This window comes from Myotis lucifugus, unplaced genomic scaffold, assembly GCF_000147115.1.
Source record: "Myotis lucifugus unplaced genomic scaffold, Myoluc2.0 scaffold_30, whole genome shotgun sequence".
Lineage (NCBI taxonomy): Eukaryota > Metazoa > Chordata > Mammalia > Chiroptera > Vespertilionidae > Myotis > Myotis lucifugus.
Window position 1 is genome coordinate 2,237,445 of NW_005871078.1, and position 12,383 is coordinate 2,249,827.

The following is a 12,383-nucleotide window of genomic DNA, read 5'->3' on the forward strand; positions in this document are numbered from 1 at the left end:
GCACACACCCGAACTGGGGACCAAACCTGCAATCTGAGAATGTGCCCTAACCTGGAATTGAACCCATGACCCTTCAGTGCATGGGATGATGCTCTAACCACTAAGGAACACCACCTGGGTGCTACCATAGTTTTTTGTTTATTTCCATTTTCATGAAATATCTTTTTCCATTCCTTTACTTTTAGTCTGTGTGTGTCTTTCCATCTGAAGCAAGTCCCTTGCAGATAGCATATGTAAGGGTCTTTTTTTTTAACCATTTAGCCACTATATGTCTTTTGATTGGAGCATTTAATCTATTTATTTGCATTTAAAGTAATTGTTAAGTATGTATTTAACACCATTATTCATATAATTTACTGTATCCTTACTTAAGGATATATTTTATTGATTTTAAGAGAGAGAGGGAGAAACATTGATGTGAAAGAAACATCCATCGGTTGCCTCCCATACACACCCCAACCAAGGATCAAACCCACAACCTAGGTATGTGCCCTGATCAGGAATCAAACCCACAACCTTTTGATGTGCAGGATGATGCTCCAACTAACTGAGCCACCTAGCCAAGGCATTCATATTTTTTTATCTTTTTCTTCTTCTTCTTAAAGACTGTTTACTATGTCTTATAATACTGGTGGTGATGAATTCCTTTAGCTTTTTCCTTTTTCTTGTCTGGGAAGACCTTTATCTGACCTTCAATTCTAAATGAGAGCTTTGTTGAGCAAAGTAATCTTGGTTGTAGGTCCTTTGCTTTTCATCACTTTAAATATTTCATGCCTATACCTTCTGTCCTGAAAAGTTTCTGTTGAGAAATCAGCTGACAGTATTATGGGAGCTCCCTTGCAGGTTACAAACTACTTTTCTCATGCTGCTTCTAAGATTCTCTCTTTGTCTTTAACCTTTGGCATTTTAACTATGATGTGTCTTAATATGGGCCTCTTTGGATTCATCTTGTTTTTGTTTGAGACTTTGTGTACTTCCTGGACATGTATGTCTTTCCTTCACCAGGTTAGGGAAATTTTCTGACATTATTCTTTCAAATACATTTTCAATTCCTTGTTCTCTCTCTTCTTTTCTAGAACCCACATGATGCAAATGTTGGTATGCTTGAAGTTGTCCCAGAGGCTCCTTATACTATCCTCATCTTTTTAAATTCTTTTTTCTTTTTGCTGTTCTGACTGGGTGTTTCCTGCTTCCTTATCTTCCAAATCTCTTGATCATCTGCTTCTTCTACTCCACTGTTGATTCTCTGCAATGTGTTCTTCATTTCAGTTACTGTATTCTTCATTTCTGATTCTTTTTTATATTTCCCATCTCCATTTTTATGTTTCCTATCCCTTCGTTGAAGTTCTCACTAAGTTCTTCTATTTTTCTCCTAAGTTCATTATGAATCCTTATAACTAGTGTTTTGAACTCTGAATCTGGTAGATTGCTTGTCTCCATTTTGTTTAGTACTTTTTCTGGAGTTTTGTTCTGTTCTTTCATTTGGGACATGTTTCTTTGTCTCATTTTGGCTGCCTCCCTGTATTTGTTTCTATGTATTAGGTAGAGTTGTTAGGTTTCACAGTCTTGGTAGAGTGGGTAGTAGGCGTCCTGTAGGGTCCAGTGGCAGAGCCTCCCAAGTAACCCAAACTGGATGCTCCAGGTGTGCTTCCCTTCTACACGCACCACCCCCATTTGGGCTGTGTGCATCTTCCTGTGTAGCTGAGCCTTGATTGCTATTGGCACATTAATGGGAGGTATTTATCCCCAGGCCAATTGGCTGTGAGGACTGGCTGTAACTACAGAAGAGGAGCTGCTGTGCAGGGGCCAACTCCACAGAGCAAAATTCACTTCAATGGGACTCTGGTCCAATGAGTTCACCCTTTGAATATGTCATTCATGGAGGTGGTTGAGTGGTGCTCTCGTGTGGTCTGAAACTGTCTGGGGGTGTGCTGGCTCGGGGTCCTCCTGGAAAGTGCAGGTCAAGATCAGCCGCCACCTGTGCTCTGCGTAGGGCCACCCACTATGAGTAATAGAGCAATCTGTAGATGGCTGCTGCTTGTGCTGGGCTTGGAGGTACCCAGGAACCAAGGCCAGCTGCTGCTTGTGCTGGTCCTGCGGCCACTTAGTAAGAGATAGTGGGCACACAAAGGCCAAATGCTGCTTGTTTCAGGTATGTGAACCATTGAGAGATTTTAGGAAAGTCTACAACATTAGCCAAGACAGGCCATTTGTATGGAAAAGCCACTGGAAATGATTTGGGTGGGCCCAAAATTGTTGAAGTTCTCACTAAGTTCTGGAAACGACTTGGTGTGGGACAGGGTCTCAGGGACTCACCAGGGCAGGGTGAACAGTGATAGCCAGGTTGATGGAGACTCATATATTTCACCCACCTGCCAGCCTGTAGGGAGAGGGCTCAGCAAAGGAACAATGCCTCTGCCAGCCACATCTGTCTGGGAGGAAAGCTGCCCCTCCAGCCCTCATCCTGAAGTCACAAAATTTAATTCCTCCTCATATCTCCCTGGCAACTTTCTTGCTGATGCCCAAGCACAGGCCCTTTAAGAGGAATGCCTGGGACTCCAGCAGCCCTGTGTCTCACTCAACAACAATCCCCACTGGTTTTTACTTTTCTGGGCCCGGAACCCTGGCGAGTGAATCCTGGCGTGGGACAGAACCCCTCACTCCTTAGTGGGAGCCTCCCGATTTTTAACCACCACATGTGGCATGGAACCAGCCAATTCTGTGTCTCTGTCCCTACTACCAGTCTCAATTTGGCTTCTTCTTTATATCTTTAGTTATAGAACTTTTGTTCAACTAGATAGATTTCAGGCTGTTCTGAATGATGCTTGTTCTGTAGTTTACTTGTAATTTTGATGTGGTTGTGGAAGAATACGAGTACCGCATTTATCTACACTGCCACCTTGAGCAGAAGCCCCTTTGAGGTTAGATACAGACAGTCCTCAAGTTATATCAGACTCGACGTACGTCGTTTCGTGGTTACGTCACCATCTCCCATCCTATCTAATAAAGAAGGAATATGTTAACTGACCAGCACACCATCGCAAAGATGGTGGCGCCCACAGCCAACAAGGAGGGAATATGCTGACTGCCCCACCTTCAAAGATGGAGGCGCCCACAGCCAATAAGGAGGAGATATGCTAATTGACTGCCACACCCTCAAAGATGGCGGCGCCCACAGCCACAAGATGGCAGCACCCAGTCCCCTCAGCCCCGCCGGGGCAGCAGGGGCCCAGCCGCTCCTCGCGCCTGCCTCCAGAGTCCCCCAGTCCCCCCAGTCCCCCAGCCGCCCAGGGCCGGCACAAGGTGCAGGCAAGCCTCAGATGTCAGCTGCCCAGCCACCCAAGGCTCAGGTAACCAAGGCCAGCCGAGGGTTGCGCTGCCGACAGTGGCAGCAGCAGAGGTGTCATGATGGGGTATCGCCTTCCCCTGATCGCCAGGTCGCCTCCCACCCCTGAGGGCTCCCGGACTGTGAGAGGGGGCAGGCCTGGCTGTGGGACACCCCCCTCCAGTGCATGAATTTTCGTGCACCGGGCCTCTAGTTTATTTATAAAAAAAAAGTTCCATCATTTTGCCGTATGTACATATGTGCTTTATGTTTTTTATTATTTATTTACCACAAGTAAGGAATTGTTATCTTTCTTTTAAATTTTTTTTACTGTTTCACTTCATTACTGCTATGTATGTGCTCCATGTGAGTGACATAGGTGCTTATGTAGGTGGGTTCCGACTTACAGCAAAAATCATGTTATGTCGGCCATAGGAACGAATCTCCGATGTAACCCAAGGACCTACTATATCTCATGAGTCAAGTATCAAAGTAGTTATGTTATTAATTTCATCTTTTTACCTGTATTCAGGCTGACGACTTCCAGAATGATCATCTCTTGTCCACTTATAGTTAGATTCATCCTGTAAAATAAAAAGATACTTAGATATTTATTTGTGTTATTTTGGTCACATAGAATATATCTAACAGTAGTACTAGGAACCTAGTCTCTAAGACCAAAATAATATGAAGACAAAACACCTTTCTAAATTTCTCTGAGGCTAAAAAGCATAAAATAAAAAATATACAAATCATCCATTTCAACAACTAAATTAGTAATAAACTGAGAATCTGTGGTACCATTTATTTCAATGAAAATGCTTAAATATTTCTCTGGTAGGCCCTAACAGTCTTACTGCCAAGGACATATATACCAACATAACAATAGCTAAGGGCTGTTCAAGAACAAAGGCTCAATTTAAATTTAATTAAGTAGATGTTTCTTGGCCTTTCATTTTATTCGTATGTCAAGTTATCTCATCAATTTTCAAGCTCAATAAGAAATTTAGTACTTTCCCACTTTTCTCTCAAGTTTTCATTTCTCATCTTACCTCCTATTCAATTTGGAAACAAGAAACCACCCTTACTGATAAGCTATGTTAGAGCTAAATGTGGCACTAAGTTTGAAATTAATCAAAGAAAGCAAATAAATTTTGTCCTCTAAGATAGACACATTTGAAAAGGTTCATAAAAAAAGAAACACATAATAATCCACACCCAATTAATTTAAAATTATACACAGAACAATACAACATGTAAATTACTTACAATCAGAAACAATGATTCAGCTAAATAAATACTATTTTCATTTCCTTTAGCATCACAGACTCTGCTCTTATATAAAGTCTATTCATCATTTTTCTTCACAACATTAAATATAAACAAAAGAAAAAACTCAACAGCTATAATTAAATATTGGATCAAGTAAGTAGTTTGCACTATATGACTAAAGTCTAGAAAAGAATCAGTATCATAAAAGTCCTAAGAATCTCAAGTGGGCTTGTTTGTTTGAAGAGAATTTAAAGAGGAAATGTTTTATACAGTATAAACACTATTTATATCAATAGAAAAAATTATTGTTGAGGCACTATTATGCTACAAGGTTTTAGAAAAAAATCATGTTCGTGAGGATTCAAATACAAATCGGTCCACTGAATCCAAAATTCCCTCTCTACAGCAGCAAATGGCCACAGGGTTTTCACAAGAGGGTTAACAACTTTATGCAAAGACCAAACTGTTTCTTCCTGAGACTACCTGGAATAAGGGCTCTGATGGCAAAATCCTGTATTTCTAGGATAGGGATAATGCATATTTACTTTTCAAAATGGAATCCCTCTTCCTAAAGGAAGAGCATGACATGTTAAAATTAAATAAAATAAAAATTAATTCTATGAGAAGGAAATCCTAACACTCCAAACTTTCAAAGCAAACGTAAGAAAACACTGAATAGTCTCATTACCACTATAGAATTGTCAGCGCAACCACAACATGGCAGTGAGAGAACTGGACTCCCATATGTATACCCACCCTAGGTAAGTCACCTTACCTCCATTTCTTCAAGTGAAAAGTATGGAAACTAATTCCAACAGCAAATGTAAGGTCAAATTTTATCATAAGAAATGCTTGAATAGGTACTGTCAACTACAATATTATACAATAGGGAAGGGGGGAAAGAGATCATGTAGGAAAATGGCCTAGCAGAGGAAACATGCAAGCTACATTAAAGAAATTGCATCAAGGAATATTTTCAATCAAGTTCAATGACAGATCACTGCAACATTAAATACATAGTTTTATATTATTAAAGATGATCACAAAAAACAATATAACAGCAGTCAAAATAGTAATGATATCAGCCAACATTTTAAAAGTGCTTACTATGGGAAAGGTGATGTTTTGAGTGCTTTCTAATCTGAATTAGTAAATAAATTTTAATAACTATAGCAAAAATGAAACAGAGACTCAACCTTAACCCAACCTCACCCACAGCATTTCATCATGCTAAAAATAAGCAAAGTAATTATAAGTGGGCACATTTGTAAGAAATGGTAACCACTTGGTCATCACTTACTGAGTACCAAGGGAACAGATTACCTTTAACTAATTCTGCAAATCCCTGATGATGTGGGCTAGTTGGAATTAATGTCATTTAGATAAAGCTCTCCAGAGTGCTTACCCACTTTGTCCAGCACCCCAAGATTCTTCACTACCAGTTCCCATTTGACAGCTCCAGCAGGCAATTCAACAGAGCATCAAGCAGGAAGTGTTTATTCAACTGCCTTCATGGCCAGTCACATAAATTTTAAAAATTACATGACTTTTAAACTTATAAAAAAAGTAACAATTAGTATATGGGGTAAATTTACATACTCCTCTGTGAGGTGGACCACTTCTTCGATCATGAGAAAAACTGCGGCCCTCGTCATAGTCTCGGTAATCAACATGACTGTAATATCTATTGTAGCTTCCTTCAACCGGTCTGTCTAGCAGTGGTGGTTTCTTTGTCACAATATTAACTACTCTACGGTAGCCATCCTAAAACAGACAAAAAGAAATATACAACAATCACTAACTTCTCTATTTGGTTTTGGAAAGGTTTCAAAAAAGCACAGGAGATCTTATCCTTAATCAAATAAAGTAAATGTATAAACAAACAAAAATGCTTTAATGAAATAACATGAATATAACTAACAGTACGGTCTTCACATGGATTAAAGGAAATAAAATCGTTCAATGAAGAAAACCAGGTGTTTAACATGCAGCAATGCAGAAAATCAATCATAAGTAAAAGAAAATATTGTTTTAATAATAAATAAACTACAGAAAATAAGAGTGTTACAATAACTCTAATCTCTAATTGTCTAGGAATTTTAGGAATAAAATCATTTAAGATAGCATACATCCTTGGTCTATTGTTAAAGTATACTGTTCATAAGAAATGCAAGACTTTTCTACACATTAGCAACAGCAAATAGGGAGGTAATACTGAGGTAGGAAGATCAGGAGGAAACATTTTGCTATCTCTCCACAGCTCTGGACAAAGGAGAGTTTTTGACTTCATAGGTTTGGACACAAAAGAAAACCCAATGTAAAATTTGAATGAATTTTCAAAGTAATATGTTGTTAATGTTTTAAAGCAGCGGTTCTCAACCTGTGGGTCGCGACCCCTTTGGCAGTCGAACGACCCTTTCACAGGGGTCACCTAAGACATCCTGCATATCATTTACATTACGATTCATAACAGTAGCAACATTACAGTTATGAAGTAGCAACGAAAATAATTTTATGGTTGGGTCACAACATGAGGAACTGTATTTAAAGGGCCAGAAGGTTGAGAACCACTGTTTTAACGTTTTAGCAACTGAATGGATTATTTGTGGGGGTTAGGAAATTGGGCAGAGGGAGAACAACACTGGTCTTAGATTAGTAGCTTCGGTAAAGTAACAGAACAAAAATGATGATCAACAGTAAAAACTAGAAATACAGAGCACATATCTGTAAGTAATCTGCTCTTGAGCACTCATGCTAACTTTCTATCAATATCGGGTGAGATAGAGGTGGAAGAAACTGGTAAGCTATCACAGTATGTAAGACATGATCAACTAATGACTTAACTAATTTAACAAAATAAAAAAACAAAACATAAAGCCCAACATTCAAAGCTGGATACTTTACCTTACTAAACCTCAGTTTTATTATTTGTAAAATTAGCTTAATACCTACCTCATGAGGTTGGTGTGAGGGCTAAATAAAAAACAGATTGTAAAGCATTTAGCACAATAGTATAAACTAGGTGCTCAAAGAATGTTTACTATTTACATAAGTCTACGTGAAGCACTAAATTTTTTTAATTGTCTATTTCTTAAATTACTTCTTAGCATTGATAACTACAACTATTCAGTTAATAAGTTATTACATCCTATTCAAACTTCCCAAAGGGTAGGAAATTTGTTAATGTGCTTGGAAAAAATAAAATCAGTAGTTCATATCTACTTGACAGCTAAAATATCTACCTAATTTTTTTCCAAGGTTGTTTCCTTCTTTAGTATGTTAGATATTAAATTATAAGAAACATTTCATATGTTTGCATCAGACATACTAAACAGCCTTAGCTGGTTTGGCTCAGTGAATAGAGCGTCGGCCTGTGGAGTGAAGGGTCCTGGGTTTGATTCCAGTCAAGGGCACATGCCAGGTTTCGGGCGCATTCCCAGTAGGGGATGTGCAGGAGGCAGTCGATCAATGATTCTCTCTCATAATTGATGTTTCTATCTCTCCCTCTCCCTTCCTCTATGAAATCAATTAAATATATTAAAACAACATAGTACACAGATTAATTTATTGAGTTTCTTCTAAACACTATCTTCCACAGAGCTTTCAATTAAATCTAAGCAAATGCTAATCTTCTAAAAAATGTCATTAAGCCAAAATTAGTAACATTACAAATTATAACATTTTCTAATTCAAAACGTATTATTCAAAAATGTTAATTCAAAATCTGTTATAAAAGTAGAATTACTGATTTCTCCAGTTTTAAGAAACCATGAAATTCCATCCCACAATATCCTTATTTGTTGGTACATGCTTATTTGGAGGATGGTGGGGTGCATATGCCTAAACATTTCGATAAATGGAGAGAGAGCTTCTTCCTAAGCAGCCCATTCCTTTGTTCAACTCCCACAGTTACTAGAAAATTATTTCAGGATTTTAAAATGTGTACGGTAAAACTTTCAAAGAAGTAAAACTAGAGTCACATTTAGTTATATATTTAACAAATTGTTTTTACCAAATAACAGATGGGGGGGGGGGGAGCAACTCCTAATAACAGCTCTTGTATCTAGCAATAAAAATCAAACTGTTTCCTGTTTTGCGAAAGTGTTCAAATATAAGTACATTATAGCATCTCTGCTCTGTAGGCATCTAATCTTAAAGAAAACTCCCTACCTATATGAAAAGACTTAAGGAAATAAAGATGACTATATGAGTCTGTGACAAAGCAAAAATATTTTCAGAGATAGTTCATGCCTTATCCAGATACAACATTCATGGATTTCTTTTTCTTTCTAATAAAATCCATGATGAGTGACAAAGATTTCAGAATTTCTCTTTCAAAAGCTTATACTATTAAAGTTCAAATAGTACTTTTCGTTACCTGCAATGCCAGACCTGAATGAAAATATCATCACTCTTTGAAATTCCTGTACAAATCTTACAATAAGCTATACACATGTAATTCTCCTCTCTAAATGCTAACAAAAGTACACAAGGCTTCGGAATGGTATGTTTGGAAACTCCATTTTAGAAATATCTTAGAAAACAATGGCACCATTACATACAAACCAAAAATAAAAACTAGAACTTAAAAAGTAAAACTGCCATAACTGGTTTGGCTCAGTGGATAGAGCGTCGGCCTGCGGACTCAGGGTCCCAGGTTCGATTCCGGTCGAGGGCATGTACCTTGGTTGCGGGCACATCCCAGTGGGAGGTGTGCAGGAGGCAGCTGATCCATGTTTCTCTCTCATTGATGTTTCTAACTCTCCATCCCTCTTCCTTCCTCTCTGTAAAAAAATCAATAAAATATATTTAAAAAAAAAAAAAAGTAAAACTTAAAAGGTTTTTGAGGATAAAAGGGATCATTTTCAACTAACTAAAAATGAACTCAATGAAATTATTAGGCTGGATACAGATTATGAGGATCCCTATTTCTTTGAAATTACTTATTCTCCAATGTCAATAAAATATATTTTGCACACAATTTAACACAAAAATATTTAAAATAAAAATTTTAATGCATAAGCACCCCCTTTTAGCATGCTTATCTTTTAGAGATACACACTGAAATATTTATTTGCATTTGAAATATGGTATCTTGGATTTACTTCTAAATAATCTGAGAAAGAGAAAAGCAGTGAAGGCACAGACAAAACAAGACTAACCTTGAGTTTTGATAATTGCCACTTAGATGATTTGTCCATGGGGCGTTCATTACATTATTTTGTCTACTTTTATATACTTAATTTTTGCCCTTACAAAAAAATAAAAAACAACAAAAACATACCAACCTACCAGTAAAATAACTATATATGATGGCTCATGTAAGCAATCAATGCCATCACTTCCTAACTCAACGACTTACACTACAAATACAAGCCCCATGTGCAGAAACCTTACTTTGTCTTATTCACTGCTCTATTCCCATCATCTGGAATATCATTTGGCACATAGTAAGCACCACATACATAATATATATTCTTCTTTGCTATCCCAATGTTATGTCACTTTTGGCATCACATGCTTTTTACTAGAAAAGTACCTAACAAACCATATCTAACTAAAAAATTGTATTACACAGGCTGGTAAACTTTTGTTTTCTAAGTATGAGGGTTCTTCACTCTGATCCATCCTAGTTTGTGACAAGCATTTTTATTATAGCACTTACTGGTTTAATTAGCTTGCTGAGTTTTCTTTTTTTAAAGGACATACTTACAGAGAAGACGCGGGGGCGGGGGCCTGGGGGCGGGGGGAGATGGGTTGCCTTCCGTGCACTCCCTGACCTGAGATCAAACCTGCAACCCAGGCATATACCCTGACCAGGAATGGAAACTGCAACTTCTCAGTGCAGGGGACAATGCTCAACCAACTGAGCCACTACAGCGGGCTCACTTGCTGAATTTTCAATGAAATATTCAATTGCCTTTTGGGGATAATTTATCAAATATATTAAACTGGAACTGTCCCAGAAAATTAGGACACATTGTTGTAGAATGTAGCCAAGAACTGATTATATCTCTCTGAAAATAGTGACAGCAAAAAAAGGTAAGCTTAGTAGGATTGGCTCAGTAGGTTTACTATCATCCTGTGCACCGCTTGGTTGCCAGTTCAGTTCCGGGTCAGGGCACATACTTGGGTTGTTGGTTCAATCCCCAGTGGGGTACGTGCCTGCAGAAGGCAGCTAACCAATGTTTCTCACATCAATGCTTCTCTCTTTTTCTTCCCCTCCCCTTCCCCTACCCCTTTCCCTTCCCCCCTTCTCTCTCTCTCTCTCTCTCTCTCTCTCTCGCTCTCGCTCTCGCTCTCGCTCTCGCTCTCTCTCAGTATGTCCTCCAGTGAGGATTGTTATTGTTGCAATTCTGTCAGTCAAGAAAGTTAAGCACCTACTAGGGCAGCTCTACAATAATATTACTAAATCAAAACTAAGCACATTAACACTTAGGTTTTGCATTTCATGTAGTAATTTTCACATTGGGGAAAAAAAAAACTTTAAAAAAACATTGCACCTGCCCTAGCCTTGGCTCAGTGGATAGAGCATGGGCCGATGCTCTAACCACTTAGCCACACCAGCGAGGGTATAAAAATAAGGACCTTACAGACATCTAGAAGTTAAATGCAGATATTCCCAATGGAGGAATGTGTATACTTATATACAGACTCTCTGTAGTGTACCCCTTTGAGCTTTACATCCTATCTACCCAAGTTTAAGGCCAAATAAAAATTTCTGTGCAAGCACCTTATAAAAGTAATTTATTGATACACAAGTAATTTTTAAAAGCTATAAAGTTGTACACTGAGGATAAGCTTTCCAATACTCAAATTTAGTGTAATTTCATATGGGCACCAAAATATATGAGTGTCCAATTGCCTTTCCAGGTTCAACAAAACTAGGAGGCCACAAAATTGCTGCTTTTATTAATATAAAATAATAGTGTCATAGGTACGGTCTCAAGTCTCCCCTTCAAGTCATATTATATATCATATCCAATGTTCCTTAAATACATTTCTGACATATCAGAATTAGGAATGAATGGGGCAAAAAGAGAAGAAAAAAAATGCAGTAAAATTGCTTTTCTAGTATAGAACCCAAATATAAAAAATAGAGTATAATCTTTCTCTATCCCAGGCACTAATGATAGTGGTTTCTCACTTTTAAAAGAATTAACTACAAGTTTATATTTAGAAAATAATATGCTTTTTCAAAATTTAAGTGAAATTTTTATTGAGATATGACATATACACAAAAAAGTATACAAATCACAAATACACTCCTGGATAAATTCTCTTCAGTTAATCACACTGTGCAATTACTACTCAGATCAAGAAACTGAACACGCCGAAACCGGTTTGGCTCAGTGGATAGAGCATCGGCCTGCGGCCCTGAAGGGTCCCAGGTTCGATTCCAGTCAGGGGCATGTACCTGGGTTGCGGGCACATCCCCAGTGGGAGATGTGCAGGAGGCAGCTGGTCGATGTTTCTCTCTCATCGATGTTCCTAACTCTCTATCTCTCTCTCCCTTCCTCTCTGTAAAAAATCAATAAAATATATTTAAAAAAAAAAAAAAAAAGAAACTGAACATTCCTAGCAAGGCAAAAGCCTTCCCATGCTGTCTCCCAGTCACTACCTTTGTCTTCCCAAATGTAACCACTTTCCTGACTAGTTTTTCCAGTTTTGACACATTGTATAAAAGAAAACACACAGAATATACTCTTTTGTATGGCTTCTTTCTTTCAGTATCATGCTTGTGAGATTCACACATGCTGTTGCATTTGGCAAAATTCCATTCATT

At 38.0% G+C, this 12,383-nt stretch overlaps 1 protein-coding gene across 15 annotated transcripts in view; it reads right to left on the minus strand.

The window, feature by feature from the left end:
* The window catches only part of PPHLN1 (periphilin 1), a 118,858-nt gene that overhangs the window by 91,732 nt on the left and 14,743 nt on the right, over positions 1–12,383 (minus strand). For 12 of the 15 annotated variants that reach the window (XR_002828716.1, XR_002828715.1, XR_002828714.1 and 9 more), the window contains 2 exons: positions 6,197–6,361; positions 3,848–3,909 (listed from right to left, as the gene is read on the minus strand). Coding sequence is in view for 8 of the 15 variants with exons in the window: in XM_023752280.1 (XP_023608048.1) it covers positions 3,848–3,909; positions 6,197–6,361 (227 nt within the window). In the remaining 7 variants the exon portion in view is untranslated. The remainder of the gene's footprint in view (positions 1–3,847; positions 3,910–6,196; positions 6,362–12,383) is intronic. The other 3 variants (XM_023752282.1, XM_014454006.2, XM_014454004.2) reach the window with 1 other exon arrangement.